The sequence below is a fragment of the Gossypium arboreum genome, chromosome 3, assembly GCF_025698485.1.
Source record: "Gossypium arboreum isolate Shixiya-1 chromosome 3, ASM2569848v2, whole genome shotgun sequence".
Lineage (NCBI taxonomy): Eukaryota > Viridiplantae > Streptophyta > Magnoliopsida > Malvales > Malvaceae > Gossypium > Gossypium arboreum.
Genome location: NC_069072.1, coordinates 126755439 through 126781983, shown reverse-complemented (window position 1 = coordinate 126781983; position 26545 = coordinate 126755439). Strand labels below are relative to the sequence as shown.

Below are 26545 nucleotides of genomic sequence, written 5' to 3'. Positions count from 1 at the left end.
GTTATTATCTAAATTTAAATTTATAAATTAAATTAATTGCTGTATATGTTAAAATATGAAAATATTTACTAAATAAAATTTTTAGAAATAAAGCAGATATAGATTCAGAATCTATTATTTACAAAAGCATAATAAATTCGAATAATAGATACTCAAATTATAATTTATCAAATAGCAATATATCACAATTTATAAACTAATGAATGAATTTGTAAGATTAAAAGAAAACCCCCTCATTCCAAACTTTGGGAGCTGACAATGGAGGTAGGACATGGAGGATCAGCTATATTTACAGTCCCTTCCAGCATCAATATAACCTTCTTCATTGATGGTCTCGATGATGGCTCATCTTGCGTGCACCATAGCCCTACCTTAACCACCCTCTCTAGCTTCTTCTTATCCACTTCATCTTCAGGCACTAGCTTGTTCACCTCATTAGCCTTGAAACAATCATACACCCAATCCACAAGCATTGCTTCATTGTCCGGTACATTCGTTTCCGTTCTTCGACGACAACAAATGATCTCAAACAACATTACTCCGAAGCTATATACATCGGCTTTCGCAGTTATAGGCATGTTTCGATGCCACTCCGGTGCAACATATCCCCTTGTCCCTCTTATCTCTGTAAATGTCTTGCTTTGGTTAGGCAGTAGTAGCTTGGCCAAACCAAAATCCGCGATTTTCGCGTGCCCTTTGTCGTCCATCAGTATGTTTTCGGGTTTGATGTCACAGTGGATGATTTGGATGTGACATTCTTCATGTAAGTAAAAGATCCCTCTAGCTATGTTCAATATGATTGCAAGTCTACCTTCCCAATTTATCTTTAAATTGGACTTAAAGAGAAAATCTGCAAGTGACCCATTTTTCATGTACTCATACACCAAGAGCCTATTCGTCCCATCATAGCAATAACCAAGTAATTGAACTAAGTTCCTATGATGAGTTTTCCCAATTGCTTTCATTTCATTTCTGAAATCTCTTTCTCCATCATCCACCACTCTCTCTAGTCTCTTGATTGCTACGATCCGCCTCCCGTTCGATATGATTCCTCGGAAAACCGTCCCATACGCGCCTCTACCGATGCTATCCCTGAAATTGTTAGTTGCACTCTTTAGCTCTTCATATGTGAACGATTTCAATGTGACATCCTCCACAAATCTAGCATCTCTTTGGTCAGAAATCCTTTTGTACTGTTGAATCCGATGCCGGTATATAATAACACCGGAGAGCGCTAAAACGAGAAACGCGACCGTCAAAGATGCAATTCCGGTAATGAAAAAGTCCATTCGGAGTTTACTCTTTTTAACTCGGCCTTCGTGTATTGTCTGAAAACCGGTTACCATTTTCACGAACGTTGTCACTCTGCCTCCTGTTCCTCTTCTCCCGAATCTTAATGGTAGTTTCAACTTGTGGCAAACTTGCTTTAAGTTTTTATATATGGCAACTTCACAGTTACAATCTCTTCTACATTCTTCTCTGCAATCGTCTTTGGATATTGATTCGAACGTAGCATAAGGATCTTCTTCCCAAGACAAACTGTTCATATCTTGAACATCTAAGTTTTGATCCTTTCTGATGCAGGCATCTTCTGAATAATTTCTTCTGCATCCTGAGTCAGTCCAGTCCGGGTCGATGAAATCGAACCCAGGGAGACATTTGCATATAGGATTCCTATCCATCAAAGTACAGTAACTATTCACACCGCACAAGCCATAGGGATCACACCTATTCTCAGTGGATGACCATCGGATGGACCAATTACCAGATTGGTTAGAACTATGTGAATACACTCGAAATATACCTTCCGCATCGATACTTGCTCGGTGGATGGGGTCACGAGAGACGCTAACGGTCTCGGTAAAGTTTTTTATAATGAATCCGGTAGCATTCAGGAGGTAAAGATGACCATTATTGTCAAGATTCATGGTCACATTATCTCCCGCAGTAAATGTTCCAGCACTCCAGTAAGCAGTATTATGTTTTACTGCACCCATTGGATATTGCACCAGGTTCCCATCTGGCTGCATCACGATTTGAAACTTGCCACTCGTATGATTCGCTTCGGATACATCGGAAACCAGCCGGTGACCGGGGGAAAGCCGCTGACCGGGCAAAATGGTGTCTGTTGGGTAATCAAAACTCTGCCATATGATCTCTGAACTTGAATTAAACAGCACAAAGTTGCCAGTGTCAAGCATGGAAGCTGAGGAAGCAAAACTCGCATTTCCAATGATGCTTATCTCCCGTCCTTGATTCTCTTGCACAACAAGCCTACCTTCCGTGTTGAAAAGCAACGTGGCATGGCTCGAAAACGGCGTTTCATCTCGGTTTGCCGTCCATACGATGGTTCTCGGCTGAATGTTTTGAAACCATATGCCTATAGCGAAGCCATTTCCATAAGGATAAAAACCAAAGGCGAACTGACCAGACTCTGATAACCAATGTGAATCACCGGTTGGCGAAAGAGAAGAAGCTAAAGAAATGTTGGAAACTGTTGTTTGAGCTTGTGATGTGAAGATTATGCAAGTTGTTATTAAAAGAAAGAGAGAAAAGAGGAGAGCCATTTTTGGAAGTTTGGGACTTTAGTTTGTCTCTTTATGAATAGGTTTTAGCCATTTTTGAAGGCCTGGTTAAGTTGAGTTGGAAATTAGGTTGAAGATTCCACAGAAAAATAAGTCACTATTCTGGGCCCTTCAGTTTTCATGGAACATGATGTTTTCTGAATTGAAACCGGGTCTTGAGGGAAGAAAATAGTTTACAAATCTTGATTCAGCAGCCATTGGCTTGTTGACTTTCCTTTCCAATGCTTTTTATAAATCAAAATTCTTTATTCAGATCTTTACTTAAAAAAAATATCAAATTCCTTTCCTCGTTGGATCCAAATGATTCAGTCTTTAGAATGTTACTTTCATTTCTCCTATACCAAGCCTTTGAATAGTTCAAACCTTAATACAAAAAAGAAAATTATACAACAGCCAAAGCAGACTTCATGGTTTTCGGTAGGTTTTCCTTTTGGAAGGCTGCGATGCATGACCATGCGTTTTGACTCAAAAACTTTTTGGGTTAATAACAGCAAACGTCTCCAAACTATGGCATATGTTTTAAATTAGCTCTTAAAACGTTTTAATTGAATCCTAAAAGCATTAATACGGTATCAATCAGTTTTTTCTTTTAGCCTAGCCGTTATAAAAGTTAACTATAAAGTATGTTAAAGAAATAAATAGTCCTTTTTAGTTGTCTTTTAACATATTAAATTCACGTTTCTATAAAATGATATTACATATATGTATATATGATTTATATATGGTTCCACTTCATATATAAGCATGTATTTAACACGAAACTGATGTTAGACTAATTATACGATATTGATAATTTGAAGATTTAATTAAAATATTTAAAAGTTTAAGATTTAGTTTGATAAGCGTAATGTAATTAACCCAAACCATTTTTTTAATGATGGTTTGGTTCAAACTTGATGTGAATTTAGTGAAAGTGAACAGGATTGAATTCCATCTTTAGATCTGTTCTTATCCTTGAAAAGAATTCTTATTATTGACCCAAAGAAACTTAGAATTCTTATTTTCTTAAATTTTAAATGGCGGGTGGCTTAGAGTTTTATAATACCAGACAATTTCATTCTTTAATTTATATTAATTTTTCATTTTGTTTAGGTAAAATTAAGCAAAAGTATCAAAAAAAAATTATATTATCAAGAGAATGTGAGTAATATATTATTATTGTAATAATTACACAACATAATGTTTTTGTTTTAAAAGTTTGGGATTGTATGCTGTTTAAGTATTTTATAAAAAATTACATCTTCCTTAAATTACCTTACAATCTCTTGATAATGTATCATTTTTAACACTTTTATCCTTATTTTTAATTACTTTAATTAATTTTATTTAAACCAAAACTATATATTTATTATTGTAAGTTAAGTAAATTTGATAAATTCAAATTTATTACAATTTTCTTCTTAAAATATTACTTTTATAACAAAGCTATGTTTTTGTCAAACTTGCCTTTAAACCATAACAAATAACACTTTAAAATTTTTTTCTAGAAAAACATATTTTTCTTTTTCTCGTCTATTTAATTTAAAGACGTATCCTAATTATTTATCTCTCAAGAAGGGGTTATATGAGACCGTGATTCTATCTCACTCCTATCTTTTTACAATAGGAGAACAATAAATCATAATTTTTCTTTTAATTTTCAGCTTTTTCCTCTTGAAAAAAATCAAATCCAATAAAAATACTAAAATTTTGAAAAAAAAATTCTACAAAAACAATTTAATGAAATATGCTTTCAAGTACTTGTATATTTTGTTAACCAAACAACAAAATGGTTTATTCTAGCCAAATGAATCAAACCATGTAAGATAGCATCAACAAACAGGGAAAAATATTGTATGAAATAGGAACATCACAAAATCTGTATCTATTTTTCAATAGTTTAAAGCCTTGAAATTCAAGATGAAATTATTAATATGACATTAAACTATTAAAAATAAATAATATCCCTGTTTCATACCATCGTTTTTCAAGTAAATAGTAAATAATATTACAGTCTAGTAATTATATGATAAAAAAAATCAAGCATAACAGTTAAAATAACTTTTTTTTTTATTCTCATCCCATATCTTTTGGGGGAACTTAACTATTGTTCAATATAAATATAGTATCCCATTACAAAATAAGCTTTGAAATGGGTTAAATACTTTGATGATTGAAACCTGAATCCAGTAAAGATAGAGTGGGAGAAGAATGAGAATTGTACACTCATTCCTCTTTCCCTTCAGCAGCATAGAGTGCTTTAATTTCTTCAATATCATCATAGCTGCCAAGAAATATTGGTGACCTATCATGTATCTTAGTTGGAACCAAGTCAAGTGCCTGCAAAAGTTACCACGTTAAAAAATCAGAGGTCACCATGAGCAAGATATTAGCGATTTTACCGGCCACCATTCATTGTTGCCTACGAAAACTTAAAGACCATCCCACACTCCACAAGAAAGCATTACACGGATATCACTAGATCAGATTGGTACCAGAAAAAGTTCAGTGCAAGTACCCGTTGCTTTCCAGTGAACGCTTGACCTCCGGCATTTTCCATCAAAAAGGACATTGGAAAGACTTCATAGAGAACACTGGTTCACACAAAAACATGGTTAGAAACTAAGCCTCATAGTCATGGCAAATGAAAATTCGTGTTGGCAAAACATATTTAACAAACAAGCCTGCAAGTAAATGGGAGCACAAACTGCATTTAACATACCGCAGCTTCCCACTGGGGCTCTTCTTATCAGCAGGGTACATAAAGGTCCCGCCGTAGAGTATCGTGCGATGGACATCCGCTACCATGCTGTTCATCATAATGTCATTATCGTAAAACCAAGTCCTTATTAGAAGAAATGACAACAAAAACAGTTGAAAAACAATGCATCATACTCCTAACCTCGTACAAAAAAACAGATGGAACTCACAACTAGAGATTAATTGTAGTTACTTGTTCATGAAGTAAGAATTGTTCAATGAAACAAACAGAACAGATATGACAGTCTCAAGATATGCCCATGATCAGATTCTTCAATTTCAGCTAAAATAATAAATCTGCTTAGATTTTTTCAACAATCTAGATTAAATATGTAGTTCATACTGATTTCCTTTTTTCTAGATTGGTCACTCATTCATTCAATTCCTTGTTTAATAATATAAGTCTCTCTTTTCCAAGACTTGGACTTATTCCTACTCTGTTCAAACAAATTTTCAAGCTAAGAGCACCAGACGTCCCACAGCCGCCGCCCTCGGCGGCACCTTTCGAAGGAAGGGAAGTTGTTTTCTTTTTCTCTAAAAGAAACATTCATCATATCATAATCAATAAATGGTAGATTTCATTCTATGCCAGTATCAATATTCCAACACCATAAATGGAGATAAAGCGGCACGGTAAGTTACCTTCCAATATATCTCAGAGACTTCGAAGGGGAACCATCCTTAGGGAACTTACAATTTTCGACATACCTGAAGTTCGAGAGAGATTATGGCAACTGCGTAGAAAGACATATAAAATAAGAAACTTGTAAACCGAACTAAAACATACTTAGCCGTTGGTCCGTCCCAATTCTTTGCATTTCCTTCATTTACTGAATAGATCTTCCCTTTCTTTGGAATCTGAGTGGTAAACCAATTATTCTAAGGGTGTAAGAATCTGAACCATAAAAGAGATAATCATATGATTAATCCAAGACCAAAAAAGAATATACCCTGATGTCTGGGTGAGTTAGTATGAACTCGCCAAGAGATGGATCAAGGGTGAATCCATTAACTCCTTTCCCAGTGCTCAACACAAGCTGCAATACCATTTCATTCAAGAAGGAAGTACAAGGCCATACAACAGAAATTACTCAACAAGTAAATAAAAACAAGTAAACATTATACCGTGCAAGAACTTCCATACATGCAATAGCCAGCAGCTACCATTTGCTTCCCAGGTTGCAGCACATCAGCTAGTGTTGGTTCATGGTCATCTTTCACCATGTAAATCCCAAAAATCTAGATGAAACACAACTCATTCAGTTGATCACTGCAATATCAAGTTATCTTACTATGGCATGGCATTTTGGGATTAAGATTCATACTGTTCCAATAGAAACACCACAATCAATGTTGGAGGAACCGTCGAGTGGATCGAAAACTACACAGTACCTGCATTGTATAAGACCAAGTTCATAATGGAAGCAATTATTCATTAGAAACAGAGCAGAGAACAAGTGAAAGCACCTTCCACGCTTTGAGGGCTCCACAATAATTGCATCTTCATCTTCTTCCGAGACAAGGATGCACTGATATAACATTCAAATATGTTGCAAAGAAAAATCATAACATCTCCAATGTTTACTTGAAAAAAAGTTGATCCAATTTACTCACAGTTCTGCCACTGCTCACTAAAGCCTTGATAAAGACTTCATTTGAAAGCACATCCAGTTTCTTCTGCTCCTCACCCTTTATTTAAAAGAACAAACTTGGTTGAAATATGAATACCAAGAATATAATAAACAAAACATTCATTTGAACATGTACTTGCCTGAATATTGATCTCCCCAGCAAGTCCAATGAGTTTGGCAAGACCAGCCTATATACCAATAAACAGAACATGAGCCAGAATTCATTTGGGAAGGAAACTTTAACCCTATTGAAAGGAATAAGAGAAAGACCTTGTTAACAGAAGAGCAAACAAACTTGCAACCAAGAACGATGTGATTGAGCAAGATGGTGAAATCACCACGAGACTCGGGATATTTGGATTGCTCGTTCAACACGAAACGTGTTATGGTCATCAAATCAGTCCTATGAGCATCTGCTGCATGATCCATGATCTCTCTTCTCCCTCCAAAAACACAAAACAAAAGCAAAGAAAGAAAAAGGAAGTGACCCAACAGAGCAATGACAGTAACAAAACAACTATAAAGGAGAAATTAGAGATTGGGTTTTGCCTTTTTCGAGGTGGAGTAGGATAATGACTGTTTTCCTGGGAAGGAAAGAGTGTAATTGATGGAAATGGAAGGTTTAGTGGACACGTAGAGGGAGGTGTTGGTGTTGTCGTCACTGAAACAAACGAAAGTTGAAAAACGAATTTCGTTTTCTTTCTTATCTTTCAGTTTCAGGATTTGACAGCTTTCAATTTTTTGCTTTTTTTTGCTTTTCAGTAAATAGCTAAGAGATTAATGTATAAATATTAATTATTTTTATTAATACAAATTGACAAATGTATGAGTAAATATTAAAAACACATAATTATAAATATAATATATTGCTAACAAAACAATCATTAACTCTAAATTACATGAATTATAAAACCAAAAAGAAAAACTCGTGGGTGACATCACCATTTTCACAACCAATGCTAATATTTTCTCTTTCTCCCTACTGCTATTTCTACAGGAAGATTGCCTGAGAGATGAACAGTTAGAAGGGGAAACCAGCCCAAGAGGAATAGGTGTTAGAATACAAGGCAAGTGGGACAAGGCATGAGTCTTTGGTATGAATAATTATAAGAAAATTGTTACTAATATATTTATATCAACCTTTTAGGATTCCCGTGAATCAAAATCTAAAATGTTTGCATCCGTCGTAAATTGGTGGTATGGAACATCCGAGTAAACACACAGTCAACTTCACGACAGAGATTCAAAATTTGAGATTAGCTTTAGTTTGGTTTGTATTTGTCGTAACCATTTTTTTGAAAAAAAAACGGGGATCGACTTGGGTTTTGAAAATAAAAGAACAGGAGTCGCCACCGATCCTTTTTGACGAGGTGTGATCGGGTCACCTCATAAAAGTGGTTGTTTTTAATAAATAGTTTAGTTTATTTAAACAACAATTTTGGTCTACGAGAATCAAGAAAATAGGTTCGGGAGTCGGTTACGCACGAGGAAGGATTAGCACCCTCGATACGCCCAAAATTGGTACCTAGTTGATTAATTAGTGTCTCAGTGTCGAAAATTAAAAAAACTTGAAAGAATTTTAAAATACGATCCTCCTTTATAAAAAACTCAAGTGTTAAAGACCCTCTCGTCTCAAAATAAAATGTCACACCCAATAAGTTAGGATATGACATCCTAAATTTTCGAGAGCGAGCTTGCCTTTTATGAAATCTGTGTATTTTATTTAAAAGGGTATTCGATTATTTAGAATAAACGAGAGAAGTCGAAACCCAGTAAGTTAGGGCACGTTTTCTCGAATTCTCAAACACCGAATATTGCCTTTGTTTTAAAACAAATTCATATTTCGAGGTGACAAAATGTCATACCCGGTAAGTTAGGGCGCAACACTTCGTACCTCCGAGAATAAGCATTTTTCAAGACTCGCATAGCGATTTAAAAAAAAGTATTCCGTTATTTAGGTTAAATGGGAAAAATCGAAACCCAGTAAGTTAGAGCACGATTTTCCGAATTTTCGAATACGAAATATTGCTTTTATTAGAGAATTCTCTTTTTATGAAATAATAGCAAATATGAAATTTTAAACTATGTGTATTTGATTTGTTTGAAATAAGGTAAAACAATCTACATTAAATGTATGCTTTCGAGCTTTAATGCACGATGTGATTTGAATGAAACGAGGAAAAATGATGGTATAAACGTGGCATAATAATTAGCGAATAAAATCCTACCACAATAAATCACAATGACAATATGAGTAAACGAACTACAAAGTATCTAATGACAAAAACCATACAACACATATTATATTGGCATCAATATTAATGCTAAAGAAATGAAACAAAACAATAAATGAAACAACTTGAAGTAACTAGTATGAAAGCATTAAAATAAAGGAGGTATAAAACGATTTAAAACAAATAATGCACAAAGCAAATTAAAATAAATAAAAAAATGAATAACAAACTAATTTTAGAGCAAGAATATATGTAAAACACATTTAAAATAAATATTACAAAAAGCAATTCAAAATAAATAATATGAAACAATTTAAAGTCATCAATGTATAAAACAATAAAAATGATACATAGAACAAATAAAATAAATAATTAATAAAGCAATTTAAAATAAATAGTAAGAGGTTTAAAATAATAACAGATGAAAAATAAATTTGAAACAAGTAATATATATATATATATATAAATATTTAAACAAGGTGTTATATGAAAGCATTAAAATAGCAGATTATACAAATAAAAGACTAGATTAAAATTAAACCTAAAATAAAAGGAAGAATTTACAAATAAGATAGTTTTTAAAAAAAATAAAAAGTGCAAAGTATATAAATGTATAGGGACTAGGATCGAAATAATCCAGTCCCAAAATGTTTGCACCTTGGAGTGGACTAAAATGAAATGGTGTACAAATTCTTTGGAGAAAAATTAAAATAAAACACATGGATGCCAATGGGGTCTGCTGGAATGTGATGCAAAATGAGGATTAATTGTGGAAATTTCCCATTTGACATATAAATGCATAAATTGGGTGCAGGCATGGATCAACACGCCCCCACCCTTAAGCACCACCATTTCAATATTAAAAAGCAAAAACAGAACCATGAACTCGCCATTTTCAATGAAACTTATACCTAACCCCCATTTTTCTCTTATTCTTTACCTTGGCAGACTCTTAGGCTTCACACAAGATAATACGCCTCCACCACCGTCGCAGTTTCAGCCAGACCACAAGGATCTGTCGACCAACAGGCCGGAGGAGCCAACGTCGACTAAATCGACACCAAAAACAGTAAATAAACTCCTCTTTTAGATTTGTCAAGTAGATTCGAAATAAGGTAAGAAAAGAATAAGAACACAAAAAAAAACAAAAACCTTGAAATCACTACTTTTCCTATTTTTGTTGCTTTGTAATGTTCTCTTTTTTGTTATAAATATGCAGCAAGTAAAGATCAAGAAGAAAAAAAAAACTAGAACCCAAAAAAAATCAAAAAGAAAAATTGATCTGAAAATCCTTCAAACCTTTTTTTCTCTCTATGTAATCTCCCCCTCTAAAATACAATCGATTCTCCTCCTGAAATATCAAAAAATCCCCCCTTTTAACCAGCATATTGATATGGCTTTTACAACATAATAATAATTTTTTACTATTTGCTACAGTAACTCGTGCGTGGCCCCTGTTGCTTTTCCATAATTGCAGTGGCGATGGCGGATACCGGTAATGGCGGGCCCAGTCGCGTGCTAGGGTTTTGTTTCCTTTTTTTGGCTGAGAATTGTTTAGGTGTTGGGCCATTGGGCTTTAGCTTTTTTTTGGGGGGGTTTGGTTTGATTGTTTTTTTTTATTATTTGGTAGGCCCGGGCAAATTTTGGGCCTTACAGCTGCCCCTCTTTGCTCATTGTCGTGTAACGAGAATAGAGCAAAGACTATAAAAGGACCAATTTTGCCCGGGCTCACCGAGTCTTGAGTTCTTGATCCTTGATCTTCTTTAAATGGCCTCTTGACGGCTTCAATCTGCTTCACTGCAATTCAGGAAGGCGATACCTACTATCTTTGATCTGCTCCCCGTCCAATACAGAGACACCAAATCTGTCATCTTTGATCTGCTCTCCGCCGCTACAGAGACGCCAAATCTGTTATATTTGATCTGCTCTCTGCCGCTACAGAAACGTCAAATCTGTTATCTTCGATCTGCTCTCTGCCGCTACAGAGACGCCAAATCATTATCTTCGATCCGCTCTCATCGTAAGCACAAGAATGTCGATCGCTATCTTCGATCTGTTCCTATAAGCACAGGGATGCCAAATCTGCTATTTTTAACTTGCTCCCTATAAGCACAGGGATGCCATGCTGAAATCTTCGATCTGCTTCACTGTAAGCACAGGAATGTCAGATCTGCTATTTTCAACTTGTTCCCTATAAGTACAGGGATGCCATGCTAAAATCTTCGATCTGCTTCACTGTAAGCACAGGAATGTCAGATCTGTTATCTTCAATCTGTTCCCTATAAGCACAGGGATGCCAAATCTACTGTTTTCAACTTGTTCCCTATAAGCACAGGGATGCCATGCTGAAATCTTCGACCTGTTTCACTGTAAGCACAGGAATGTCAGACCTGCTATCTTCAGTCTGCTCCTCTGCAACTTCAGGGAGATAAGACTTGTTTTGATCTTCTTCTGCTGAAACTTTAAGGAAATCTGCTGTAACTTTTAGTCGTTCCAACGCCATTTCAGGGAGAAGAGATCTACTGAAACTTCAAGGAGATTTGCTGTGGGTTTTAACAGCTCCAACGCCATTTCAGGAAGAAGAGGTTCGCTGAAACTTCAAGGAGATCTGCTATGGCTTTTAGCCGCTCCAACGCCATTTCAGGGAAAAGAGACCCACTGAAACTTTAAGGAGATTTGCTGTGGCTTTTAGCCGCTCCAACGCCATTTTAGGGAAAAGAGATTTGATTTCTAGCCTGTTACCCTACTACTTAGGGGGTTAAGGCCCATCGTATTCGATCTGTTTCCCTACTACTTAGGGTGATAAGATATGTGAATTTAACCTGTTACCCTACTGCTTAGGGGTTTAAGGTTCTTCGTCTTCGATTATCTCCACTAATGCTTAGGGAGACAAGATCTGTAAATTCAACCTGTTACCCTATAGGTTAGGGGGTTAAGATTTGTAAATCTTTAGCCTGTTACCCTACTGCTTAGGGGTTTAAGGTTTGTAGATTCGGCTTGTTACCCTACTGCTTAGGGGGTTAAAGCTCATCATCTTTGATCTGTTTCCCTACTACTTAGGGGGTTAAGATCTGTAAATCTTCAGCCTGTTACCCTACTGCTTAAGGGTTTAAGGTTTGTAGATTCGGCTTGTTACCCTACTACTTAGGGGGTTAAAGCTCATCATCTTTGATCTGTTTCCCTACTACTTAGGGGGTTAAGATCTGTAAATCTTCAGCCTGTTACTCTACTGCTTAGGGGGTTAAGGCTTGTAAATTCGGCTTGTTACCCTACTGCTTAGGGGGTTAAAGCTTGTAAATTTGGCTTGTTACCCTACTGCTTAGGGGGTTAAAGCTTGTAAATTTGGCTTGTTACCCTACTACTTAGGGGGTTAAAGCCCATCATCTTTGATCTGTTTCCCTACTGCTTAGGAGGTTAAGATCTGTAATTCGGTCTGTTACCCTACCGATTAGGGGTTTAAGACCCTCAGTAGGGGTTTAAGACCCTTCGTCTTCGATCTGTTTCCCTACTGCTTAGGGAGATAAGATCTGCAATTCGGTCTGTTACCCTACCGATTAGGGGTTTAAGACCCTTCGTCTTCGATCTGTTTCCCTACTGCTTAGGGAGATAAGATCTGCAATTCGGTCTGTTACCCTACCGATTAGGGGTTTAAGACCCTTCGTCTTCGATCTATTTCCCTACTGCTTAGGGAGATAAGATCTGCAATTCGGTCTGTTACCCTACCGATTAAGGGTTTAAGACCCTTCGCCTTCGATCTGTTTCCCTACCGCTAGGGGTTAAGATCAGAATCTTCACTGTTGCCCTACTGCTTAGGGGCTTAAGGCTTGTGAATTCACTGATTCTGGGGACATCACCTGTAGAATCAGTTCTATATATCTATGCTTATGTCAAATAATTAGGATGCTATGATCGAAATGAATCAAATGCTTCTAGCTAGATGTGTTATGAATGTGTCAAATAATTAGGATGCTATGATTGAAATGAATCAAATGCTCCTAACTAGATGTGTTATTATATGAATGTAGAAATGTCATGAGCCCCTTTTTTTAAAAAGGCTTAAGGTATCATCGTGCGTTGTTCATTAGACATTATCGCTGACGTATTACGCTGGCATCTTGTTCGACTGGTATTCTTGATGAAAAGTCAAAGAAACAATCACATTTTGCTCGGAAAGCTTGCCCCACTGTAATTTCAGAGTCTCTTTCACTGTACCTTTTGGGACATAAAGTTTGTGCCTCCTACTGTAATTTCAGAGGAATAACATTTGGTTTCTTCCATCCATTCCGCTGCAACTCAAAGGCATAGGATTTATATCATCTTCAATCAGTTTGATCTGTTACACTATTCCCTGGGTGTAATGACCAGATGTATATGAATGCAAAGTATCATTTCTTTTCTCGAGGATGACCTTCTTTTACACTTAGGTTGACATTACTCGTCATTTGTCGAGGTTATATCATTGACGAAATGTCATGTCTTTTGGTTCAACCAATAAAGAGTCCAAAGAGATAATATTTCCAACCCTTAGGCTTGGCGAGTTCTAAACAATAGTCTTGTTTCAGGTTCTTGTATTATTTAGAAACTTCCAGAGTAATATGCAAAACTTCTTTTGTGAAAGTGTTATTAGTCCATTAATCATTATTTCAATGCAAAATGCTTGAAAAAGATCAAAACAATTAACAAGAAGGAAATTGATTATGAGCATAGCTCGAAATGGATAAATTAATCAAAGATTGCAAATGCAATAAGAATGAAATCAACTCAAAACGAATGATTTAATCAAAGATAGCAATGCAATAAGAAGAAAATTTATTTGGACATATCTTGAGAAGAATCAAAGATAACAAATTCAAAATGGGCAAAATGGAAGCTAGATCCCCTAGATATCGCAGCCTGAGCTTCTCTGTACCAACTTCTTGAGGACCTTTCTGAGTTCAATATGTGTTTAGGGGATCTGGAGCACTTTGTCGATGCCCTAAGACGTAGCATACTTCTTCATTGTTAATTCAGGCATAGCAAGACTAATGTACGCCCCACTTTGATCCAAATTTGAGCCGCCTTTTTCGGGTTTTCAACTCAAATCCCCTTTGGTTTCAAAGCGCCCTTTGCGGGTTTTCGCTTTGGCCTATCCTCTTTTTTTTTTTTGTTTTTTTTAGGGGTCTCAAAGCGCTCTTTGCGAGTCTTCGCCTTAGCCTCTTATTTTCTAGGTGAAATACTTATTGACGAAATCCGAATTCACCGACTTGGGAAAATTTTTGCCATCCCTCTCGGTCAACATTGATGCCCCTCCAAAACAGGTCTTTTTTACTACATAAGGTCCTTCTCAGTTCGACATCCATTTTCTCTCAAGTCTTTTATATAGGAGGATATTTTCATTATCAAGTTTCCCTCGTGGAACTCTTTAAGATGAACCTCTTTATAGTAAGTTTGCATCAATCATTGGACCATGACGGATGGCTTTCAACCTCCTTTCTTCGAGTTCAACTGATCGTATCGGGATTGCCTTATCCATTTTCAGGTCTGACGAGACTCAGAGACAAGAAATCTCTTCTTTAAAATTGTTTTTATCCCATAGACTGATGAAATACGCTGCCCCGGTGAAGGTCTTGGCCAACGTTCGATGAGCATAGAGGGTAAATGGTGACTTCTTATGCCAATCCTTATAAGTCTCGGTCATCTTTCCCATGATTTGTTGTTGGGTCCCTTTTTTGTTTTTGTTTTTTTTTATTTTTTTTGTTTTTTTTTTTGTTTTTTTTTTTTTTTTTTGCCTTTGCCATATAGCGCCTAATCTTTGAACAGACTGCAACCTTTTGTCATTGTACAGCTGTGTTAGACATAATTTTCTGGCACTCTTTGTTGGCACCTCTTTTTTTTGGAATTTGATGACTGTCGACCTAGTGATATTGGCATATGAAACAAATTTTACCCTTTCCGCGGAGTAATCGATGGCCTCAAAGGCAAATCAGTATTGGTTAGGAGCTTTCAAAGAGATCGGCCCATAACCTCCATGCCCTCCACATAGAGAAAGTCTACGGAGAAATGAAGGGGCGTATGAATTTTGTCTCTATAAATTTGGCATTTACGGCATACTGATGCAATCTCTTTCTATGATGGGCCAGCAGAACCCAAATCTCATGATTAGCCTGGCCATCGTAAAACCATTAGCATATGTCATTCAAAACCCCATGTTTTAGAAGCCAGGCGTATCTTGATACGATCGTGCAAAAAATCTTTAAATTCTTAGAAGTGACTCAATGACGTCTCGCTTTGCCTTTATGGTGATGCAGACTCCGACGTTTTGCCTTTTTCTCTTGTCCTAGGCTTACTGTCCACTGACTTTTTGTAAGAGAAGATCTGTTTTCATCTTACTCTACCATCCTTAACAAATCGGGAGTAGTCTACATCTCTGTCATCTTCAAAGTCTTTGAGATCCCTTTGGGCCCATATTTCGCTCCAAAGAAGACTGAGTCGATGTGAGTTACTCACATCATTGATATCGGGGACCCCCAAGGCGGGTTCCAAAGAATAAATGATTCTAAGGATGATTATTTGTATGGTATGATCATGAATGAAGTATACATGAATATTTGAAAGAAAGTCTAAAGAACAAATGAATCTAAGAACGATTATTTGTACAGTATGAAATGAAATCAAAGAATATTTGCTCAAAAAGATGCATTTTATTGAAATAAAGGCTTAGGACACAAGCCTATTTCACAAAAGGAGTTTAATTGCTTCTAGGCTTAAAGCAACAAGCTTATTCTGAATATTACTCTAGATTAGCTCTAAAAATAAAGGAATCTCTTCCACAGTCCCATTGTTCAAAACACTTCCAGGTAATGCAAGGGTTTGGAAACTTTCATTCTCTGATTTCTTCTTCGGATAAGTCATTCAGGTTTCCCAATATTCTTTCTAGGCTCTGTTCAAGGCATTGCAACTCTCTTGCCCCCACTTTCAAATCGTATTTACTGCATTGTCAGAGCGATTTGGTTTTGAGGAATCGTCAAACTTTACAACTCCCATTTCAATGAACCTTTCGACCAACTTTTTAAATGTAGTGCAGTTTTCGATTGAGTGTCCTACTATACCCGCATGGTACTCGCATTGAGCATTCTCATTATACCATTTTGGGAACAGAGGTTGCACAGGTTCTGAGTAGACCGGAGACACCACATGTACATCAAAGAGATTCTGATACAACTCCTTATATGACATCGGGATGGGTGTAAACTGGAGCCTTTCTGTATTTGGCCTCGAGTTGGATTCTTGCCTCGGCTGGCCTATGTTGACCAATTTGGGGTACCCTTTGCTCATATTATTCACTTTATTTTCATTTCTATTTGGGGTTGACCTTTTGGCGCTTTCTCTTGCATCTATCTTCCCGCTTCTGATTGCGTTTTCGATCATCTCGCCGGACATTACTATATCTGAAAAGCTCATGGTAGCGTTTCCCAACATATGGGTAATGAATGGGGCTTTCAGGGTGTTGACGAAAAGTATCGTAGTTTTTTTCTCTAGAAGAGGTGGTTGGACTTGAGTCGCTACATCTCTCCATCTTTGGGCATATTGCCTGAAGTTCTCACCTTGCTTCTTTTCCATATTCTGTAATGTAATTCTGTCGGGTGTCATGTCTTTAACGTGGCCATATTGTTTCATGAAAGCCTGTGCCAAGTCCCTCCATGAATGAATTTTGGCACGGCTTAATTGGTTGTACCATTTGGCAGCTGACCCAATCAGACTATCTTGGAAGCAATGAATTAACAGTTGATTGTTATCAACGTAACCTGTCATTTTTCGGCAGAACATCGTGATGTGAGCTTTAGGACAACTAGTCCCATTATATTTTTCAAATTCTGGAGTCTTGAATTTCGGCGGGAGTACTAAATCTGGGACTAAGCTGAGATCTTTGGCGTCAACCCCGCGATGGTAATCAGCATTCTCCATCACTCTAAGTTTTTCTTCCAACCACTTGTATCGAACTTCGAGTTGTCTTGCCAGTTCAACCTTTGCTTTTTCTATTCCTGCCATTTCGTTTAGATCAGGAACTTCATGATTGGTTGGACTGTTCCTTGGATTGGAACCTGAGCCCGTCGGGTAGTTCATAGGTGCCGAGATACCAGCCTGATGTTGTTGTGATCTGATAGCAATAGGTACATCTTGCGGACATGTTTGATCGTCTATCGGGGTAAAACCCGGAGGGTACAGAGGCTCCTCATTGTTCTCCCCAGTATTGAGCATGGGGCTTTTTCCTTTTCCTAGCCCCTTAGTCAGTAATTGGGATAACTGATTCATCATGTCCCTTTGGGACTCTAACATTTGGTCCCTCATGTCTTGCTGGATCTTCGCTAGTTGCTCTTGCATTTGCAGTTGTAACTGGTCTTGCATCTCTTTTTGAAGTTGTTCCAGTCTTTTCAATCTTTGATCCATATCTTTTATCCTTTTCCGTGTACCGTAAAGATGCCTAGTTGTTTGGCTTTTGTCGGTTCCCAGGTTAACTGAAATAATTGTACCTAATTAGGGTTTTTTAGGGAAAGTCTAATGCAAATGATGCAATGCAAATGCAAATGCAAATGCAAATGCATGGAATGAATGCAAAAGAAAGGAATGCGTTGATTCTGAATTCAATTTCATTAGAACAACTTTTCTAAAAAACAAATTCCTTTACATAAAACGGATTACATATACGGCCTTTCTCTCATATTCCAAGCGAAGACACCTATCTTCCTCTTCACATCCGTATGTTTATGGTTGAGTCTGGTGAATTTTCCAAAAGATGTCCCTGTTAACTCCTTTTTGCTTGATCCAGGCTGCGACTCGTTGCTCGCTTATCCCCACGATGCTCGTTAGCTTCTTTAAGACATGAAGGCTCTCGAATAATCTTTATTAGCTTGAATCCTCAAAGCGATGAAGTAAAGTCGTGTATTCCTTCGTGGATTTTCGCTTTTCTCGTCGTGTTCTTGGATAACCTTTGTTGGCTTGAATCTCTGGCAATTACATCATGTATTCCTCCGTGGACTATCAACTTTCTCTCATCGTGTTTATTTGGACTATATTCAAATGACCGCACTATAATCCACTTTATCAAGAAATTCGTTTCCTTATGACAAACTATTCTATTTAGGAATCGAATTTTGAATCAACACATTCTTTTCTTTGATGTAATGTAATGCAAATGCATGAATGCAAAAAAGGAAGGCATTGATTCTAAATTTAATTTTATTAGAACAACTTTTCTAGAAAGCAAATTCCTTTACATAAAACGGACTACATATACGGCTTTTCTCTTATATTCCAAGTGAAGAAACCTATCTTCCTCTTCATATCTGGATCTTATGGTCGAGTCTGACGAATTCTCCAAGAGATGTCAATATTAACTCCCTTTTTGCTCGATCTAGGCTGCGACTCGTTGCTCACTTATTACTGTGATACTTGTCAGCTCCTTTAAAAAGGTCAAAACGTGACGGCTCTCTAATAGTCTTTGTCAGTTTCTGTCTTCAGGCAATGAAGCAAAGTCTTGTATTTCTTCACGAGCTATCAGTATTCTTTCATGTGTTCATTTGGACCATATTTAGACAACCGTATTATAATCCACTTTATCAAGAAATCCGTTTTCTTATGACAAACTGTTCTATTTAGCAATCAAATATGAATCAATACCTCCTTCCTAGGATGATGTAATGTAATGCAATTACAAACAAAACAAAAATAAAACACGTTAGTGCAGGATAAATAAATAACAAATAAAGCAATTCGGGTGACCACTAGGGGTTCGGAGTGGCTCTACCTACTGTGGGCTCCTAGGTCTCTCTATATGTGGTTTGGTTCTAGAGTAAGGGTACCTGAACCAGTAGATTCCTCGATCTTCACCCATTATAGGCTCATTTGAATCGATTTCAATTCAGGGGAATACATTTCCCTATGGCTACACGAAGATGAAAATCTCACGAAACCATAGGTACGAATGTATTCCGAAAGTGATCCACTATCCTGCACGGAGGTGAAAACCTCACGAAGGCGTAGTTTCTCACTCCCACTTAAGGGTGTGACCACAACGGTCATGCAATGCAATGCGAGAAGATATATGCATAAAAACTTGGAACGATTAAAGAAAATAGGAATAAAATGATGAAAACAGTACGAAAAACGGGTGAAACGCAATGAAGAGATCGTATATCAAAACCAAATTCTCAATATTCGAAAAAAGACAAAAGTTAATCAACTTATGGCTTGACTCTCTTATAAAGTCCCCAGTGGAGTCGCCAAGCTGTCGTAACCATTTTTTTGAAAAAAAAACGGGGATTGACTTGGGTTTTGAAAATAAAAGAACAGGAGTCGCCACCGATCCTTTTTGACGAGGTGTGATCGGGTCACCTCATAAAAGTGGTTGTTTTTAATAAATAGTTTGGTTTATTTAAACAACAATTTTGGTCTACGAGAATCAAGAAAACAGGTTCGGGAGTCGGTTACGCACGAGGAAGGATTAGCACCCTCGATACGCCCAAAATTGGTACCTAGTTGATTAATTAGTGTCTCAGTGTCGAAAATTAAAAAAACTTGAAAGAATTTTAAAATACGATCCTCCTTTATAAAAAGCTCAAGTGTTAAAGACCCTCTCGTCTCAAAATAAAATGTCACACCCAATAAGTTAGGATATGACATCCTAAATTTTCGAGAGCGAGCTTGCCTTTTATGAAATCTGTGTATTTTATTTAAAAGGGTATTCGATTATTTAGAATAAACGAGAGAAGTCGAAACCCAGTAAGTTAGGGCACGTTTTCTCGAATTCTCAAACACCGAATATTGCCTTTGTTTTAAAACAAATTCATATTTCGAGGTGACAAAATGTCATACCCGGTAAGTTAGGGCGCAACACTTCGTACCTCCGAGAATAAGCATTTTTCAAGACTCGCATAGCGATTTAAAAAAAAGTATTCTGTTATTTAGGTTAAATGGGAAAAATCGAAACCCAGTAAGTTAGAGCACAATTTTCCGAATTTTCGAATACGAAATATTGCTTTTATTAGAGAATTCTCTTTTTATGAAATAATAGCAAATATGAAATTTTAAACTATGTGTATTTGATTTGTTTGAAATAAGGTAAAACAATCTACATTAAATGTATGCTTTCGAGCTTTAATGCACGATGTGATTTGAATGAAACGAGGAAAAATGATGGTATAAATGTGGCATAATAATTAGCGAATAAAATCCTACCACAATAAATCACAATGACAATATGAGTAAACGAACTACAAAGTATCTAATGACAAAAACCATACAACACATATTATATTGGCATCAATATTAATGCTAAAGAAATGAAACAAAACAATAAATGAAACAACTTGAAGTAACTAGTATGAAAGCATTAAAATGAAGGAGGTATAAAACGATTTAAAACAAATAATGCACAAAGCAAATTAAAATAAATAAAAAAATGAATAACAAACTAATTTTAGAGCAAGAATATATGTAAAAACACATTTAAAATAAATATTACAAAAAGCAATTCAAAATAAATAATATGAAACAATTTAAAGTCATCAATGTATAAAACAATAAAATGATACATAGAACAAATAAAATAAATAATTAATAAAGAAATTTAAAATAAATAGTAAGAGGTTTAAAATAATAACAGATGAAAAATAAATTTGAAACAAGTAATATATATATATATATATATATATATATATATATATATATATAAATATTTAAACAAGGTGTTATATGAAAGCATTAAAATAGCAGATTATACAAATAAAAGACTAGATTAAAATTAAACCTAAAATAAAAGGAAGAATTTACAAATAAGATAGTTTTTAAAAAAAATAAAAAGTGCAAAGTATATAAATGTATAGGGACTAGGATCGAAATAATCCAGTCCCAAAACGCTGCACCTTGGAGTGGACTAAAATGAAATGGTGTACAAATTCTTTGGAGAAAAATTAAAATAAAACACATGGATGCCAATGGGGTCTGCTGGAATGTGATGCAAAAATGAGGGATTAATTGTGGAAATTTCCCATTTGACATATAAATGCATAAATTGGGTCAGGCATGGATCAACACGCGCCCCACCCTTAAACACCACCATTTCAATATTAAAAAGCAAAAACAGAACCATGAACTCGCCATTTTCAATGAAACTTATACCTAACCCCCATTTTTCTCTTATTCTTTACCTTGGCAGACTCTTAGGCTTCACTGGCAAGATAATACGCCTCCACCACCATCGCAGCTTCAGCTGACCACAAGGATCTCGTCGACCAACAGTCGGAGGAGCCAACGTCGACTAAATCGACACCAAAAACAGTAAATAAACTCCTCTTTAGATTTGTCAAGTAGATTCAAATAAGGTAAGAAAAGAATAAGAACACAAAAAAAAACCAAAACCTTGAAATCACTGCTTTTCCTATTTTTGTTGCTTTGTAATGTTCTCTTTTTTGTTATAAATATGCAGCAAGTAAAGATCAAGAAGAAAAAAAAAACTAGAACCCAAAAAAAATCAAAAAGAAAAATTGATCTGAAAATCCTTCAAACCTTTTTTTCTCTCTATGTAATCTCCCCCTCTAAAATACAATCGATTCTCCTCCTGAAATATCAAAAAATCCCCCCTTTTAACCAGCATATTGATATGGCTTTTACAACATAATAATAATTTTTTACTATTTGCTACAGTAACTCGTGCGTGGCCCCTGTTGCTTTTCCATAATTGTAGGTGGCGTAAGGCACAATTTGGTAATGGCGCCCCCAGTGTGGCTAGGGTTTTTGTTTCCTTTTTTTGGCTGAGAATTGTTTAGGTGTTGGGCCATTGGGCTTTAGCTTTTTTTTTGGGGGTTTGGTTTGATTGTTTTTTTTTATTATTTGGTAGGCCCGGGCAAATTTTGGGCCTTACAGTATTAATTGCTCCTTTATTATAATTTAATACTCATAATTATTTAAATTTGTATTTATACTTGAGTTGTGTTGTATTTATTACACTTAATAAAAAAATTGGGATCAAAATGGGAAGGACTTCTTCAACAAAACCAAAACATTTTAACAACAAATTCCAAACCACCCTTCATATATATAATATATAAAAGATTACAATTAAAATAGTATTTTCTACTCTCTTTTTTTTAATGAATGCATTTAATTTTCAATTTTTTATATTGTTAGATATTTATATATTTATGTTGAATACTAATATTTTATAAGAAGATGAAGATTTAAAATCGTATAGATTATTAGTTTTTATGTGTACAATACATGATTAGTTATATGTATTAATTAAATTATTTTTAATTACATTTTTATTTTTTATAAAAATAAAACATTTCACAATTACTATGATTAAGAAATTAAATCATAATAATATATATGTTTAATTTTAAAATCTTAATAGTTGGCTAACAATATAAAAGGAGTAGTGGTTAATGCCTTTATTGGCATCTCAAAAATTAAGACTCAAATTAGGGATGGCAAAACTCAAATCACCCAACGGATTCAGAATCGAAGCAGATTTTTTTATTTAAAAAGTGGATGCGGAGCAGGGTGGGGAGGGGAGAATTTTTTCTTTCGGATAGTGGATATGGAGCGATTATAGTAGTTACTTGCCCCGCACTAACCCACTCCACTATATAAAATTACCATTTTATCCTTATATACATAAACTATTAAAAGGGTACAAATGGAATAACGTAATATAGAAAAAAAATCATATATTTTATGGTTTTTTTTTGAAGAATTATGTTTAAATATTTACTTTACTTAAAAAAGATTGAAAAAAATTAAAGATAAGTAACAAAAATTAAATTGAAGCGGAGCGAGGTGGGATGGGGATGGACGGATCCAACATCCGTGGAGGTGGTAATGGTTTTCAAGATTATATATCAATAATCCAACCTCTAATCATGTTTCTATTGACAGTCACATAATTGGGAATGCAGTTTAAATTACTCTTATCGATCTTGTTGAAGGAACTGTGGACAGTCGGTTGTTTTCTACTAAGAAAATTTATATTGTCTATGATGATTCAAGTTACATGTTATGCCATCAACAAGTGTTGTTAGCTCTCAAAATTCACAAGCTTCAGAAATTTATTTATGCCTCAACTGTTCCTCTACCTCAGTATATCATAGATGTTGCTAGTGTGTCCAAAGTCAATCTGGATTTCAAGTATTTTGAGCAGCAAGACAGTGCTCTTGCTTCTTGGTTACTTTCCTCTGCAATTCAAAGTGTTCTTCTTTATCTAATTGGACATGATTCTACTGCTAAGACTTCAAAACATTGAGTTCTCTTTGTAGTAGTAAAACTACTTCCAAGTTGATGTATTATCGAAAGGCCTTACGTTTTCAGAGAAAAGGAAATTTACCTATGAAAGATTTTTTGATGAAGATCAAATTGTTTTGTGATAATTTGACTAGTTGCGGTGAGGTTATTAGTGAGAATGAACATATTACTGCTATCTTGAATGGTCTTTCTCTAGAATATGAGTCTAATATTCCTGTTATATCTACCAATCAAGTGTCTTGTAGCCTTCAAAGAGTCATTGCCATCTTGTTGGATGCTAAGGCTCAACAATAAAGTTTAGTGGTTGATGTGAATGATTTAGCTCATGTTGTTGTTCAACAGCAATCAAGTTTAGTTTCTAGTGAAGATTCTAGTGAAATTGTCTATCGTTCTTCCAATGGCTATGGTTATTCTCGACGTCATGGTCGTAAATGCTTCTCCAATTCATCTCAGCAACAATGTCAACTTTGTGAAAAGATAGGTCACTTGGTGGGCTGATGTAATTATCGCTTTGACATAACTTACAAGAGCACAAATTATAGGCTACCACTTGATCAGGCAAATGCATGTTTTGCCTCCCCTTTTCAAAATTGGTAGATAAGTTATCCATTAGCTCCACAAGGATTTTTTTTGGATCTGTTGCCCTAAGTTTAGTATTTTAATCTATATACACTTGTAAATTTTTTGAAAAGATTGGTTAATAAATTTCTTTATGATTACATTAATACCCAATTTTTATATTGTCCTCATGTGGTCTTTGCTTATAAAGCAAATATTAGCTCTTTATTTGTCTAATGTTTAAACTAATACTAAGCGGTATTACGTGGTCAGATTGTAATACGGTGCTTGTATTAGTAGACGAACCTAAACATATCCTTTGTAACACCATCACGCGATCTGATCATTAAATTCTGGTACAGGGTGATACAAATGAACCAATTACGTAACACATAATTTAGACTTAACAATTTTATAGACCGATTGCATTTCTTGTTAATAAATATTCCTACAACAAAAACCTTAAACTAAATAAAAATTTACTATCTCAAAATTTCTAGACTCTAAAGAGATCTACTAAGATATAATGCAATTGACCCCAAGGCGAAACCTCTAAAGGTATCCCCTTCCTATGTGCATGACACTATACTAACATTGTTTCCTGATTCAACACTATCTGGGTTGGTCCCACCTCAAGATCCTTAACCCACGAATCCTACAAAAACACAGGCTAACATTTTGGTAAGTTTAGTGAACTTAGTGAGTTTATTCACTACCAAATTTTATAACTCTCCCCCTTTTTTACTGTGTAAAATTTTAAAAGAAAATAAACTATTTTAACTCCATGTTTTTACTCAGACATTAGCGCCTTATCTAGGCTGACGGTCTTGCATACACCTTCCATCGTCATTTAATGGCGGTTTGACCGCTAATACCTTAAGTTCTTGGTTGAACCTATGTACCGATGATAGGATTTTGGTGGTTTTTAGATGTCTTGTTATCTTAGTGGGTTCTCACTTTACCCTACACACCTTCTTATCAAGAAGGCCCCTTTTTTGTTTAGTTCTAAATCATAAGTGTCATAATCCCGACAGATACACTAATATTCTATTGATGAGGCCTATATATTCATAAGTCCTACGAGAAAGGACCGTGCACATTGGCAATCTTTCCAAATCTGTTTAGTCCATGGTAGACTCTCTTTTCTTACTATAGTCTCGAAAGATTTGTTGACATTCCCTCCGTTGTCATAACTAATGAGATCCCCCACCACTCTAACAGACTAAGTCCCACATGGGATGAATAATGGTTGGATTACTTGTTTGTAATCCACCTTATTCGAGATACCATACTTATAAGTGTGACATGTCCGTCTGTTGGGGGCCACTTGAGCCTACAGTATCCAAAAAACTATCCTTTAAATGATCATTTGAGTTTACGATATTTCTTATGTGATGGTTCCTTACAGAATTGGCCCTTTGGCGGGTTTTTCGTAATATAATCCTCTTAAAGAGGAATAGTTTTAACAAACTTATCTGTCACTCGCTTTAACTTTTCTAATAACTTTTTTGGTCAATGGGGTATATCTAACCCCTTTTTTTATCGATTAGTCTATCAAGAGCACCAATGACTAATCCTCTCTATTTAACTTTGGTGCCAATGAGCCTCATATTAGGGCAGAACTCTTAATAACCTGATGAGGTTTTCTTCTAACATACAATGCTTCATTGAACACTTCTTTGACGGCTCTTAATGGCAATTCCTTATCCAAAATTTACAGATAAGTCCTCCTCTTTTACTTATATACAAGGCGTCATTTCTCCATGTCTGATTCCTGCTGGAATTTTCACCATTATGCCCTTCTGGCATATTCGCTCGCTGTTTTGGCGACTATTTCCCTGTTCTACTACTTCTGCCTTGTTTGGCGGATTCCTTAAAATCTGTTTGCCAACACCTACATTATTCTTCCAACTCTTTTTCTCTAGGTGTGATTTTCCATAATTATCATCCAGGTGGTCTACCCTATGTTTAATATCCCGACAGACTCCATTGGTTGCCATAACCAAACTACGATCTTACATCCTTACACCCTATGTTTAATGTCTTGCTAGACTTTTCGTGTTTACTATCTTGACGGACTACCCCATAGTTACTGTCCCGACGGACTGTAGAGGTTGTCATAGTAGAGTTATGGTCTTACACGTTATACCTCTTTTGAGGTGTCACCTCATATGACCTTACTATCATTGTTGTGTTGTTCTATGGAACCTAATATTCGTTGATATCAACTCATCTCATATCCACCTTGATGCTCGAACACTGAAGTGTTCCCTCGATAAGGCCTAGAGCTTTGCACATCGAGGTTGCGCTCAACGATACCATATGGTGGTATCTTAATGGAATTCCATTTTCCCTAATCCTCTACCCATTCCTCCATTTCACCATTCTTAACATTGATACTCGAACTCTGCAGTGTCCACTCCATGAGGTCCGAAGCTTTGCACATCACGGTTTGCATACAGCAACACCGTATGGCGATATGTTTTCATACGACACACTAGTGGATACTCATAGGCCTACT

General features: G+C 35.8%; 3 protein-coding genes across 3 annotated transcripts; all 3 read right to left on the bottom strand.

The window, feature by feature from the left end:
- Window positions 1-233: 233 nt before the first annotated feature.
- On the bottom strand, window positions 234-2567 carry LOC108462104 (G-type lectin S-receptor-like serine/threonine-protein kinase LECRK2). The gene has a single exon (XM_017762099.1). It carries the CDS (start codon window positions 2565-2567, stop codon window positions 234-236), a length of 2334 nt encoding a protein of 777 aa, XP_017617588.1.
- A 2049-nt stretch (window positions 2568-4616) lies between these two features.
- Window positions 4617-7606, bottom strand: LOC108461510 (fructose-1,6-bisphosphatase, cytosolic-like). The gene is made up of 12 exons (XM_017761371.2): window positions 7226-7606; window positions 7096-7143; window positions 6939-7013; window positions 6792-6853; window positions 6650-6716; window positions 6450-6563; window positions 6275-6361; window positions 6112-6182; window positions 5967-6032; window positions 5287-5373; window positions 5083-5158; window positions 4617-4904 (listed from the first exon to the last, which is right to left on the bottom strand). The coding sequence occupies exons 1-12, from the start codon at window positions 7382-7384 to the stop codon at window positions 4791-4793; spliced, it is 1026 nt and encodes a 341-aa protein (XP_017616860.1). The 5' UTR covers window positions 7385-7606; the 3' UTR covers window positions 4617-4790.
- Window positions 7607-16143: 8537 nt separating this feature from the next.
- LOC128290602 (uncharacterized) lies at window positions 16144-17616 on the bottom strand. Its single transcript, XM_053026316.1, has one exon. The coding sequence runs from the start codon at window positions 17614-17616 to the stop codon at window positions 16144-16146; it is 1473 nt and encodes a 490-aa protein (XP_052882276.1).
- Window positions 17617-26545: the final 8929 nt, after the last annotated feature.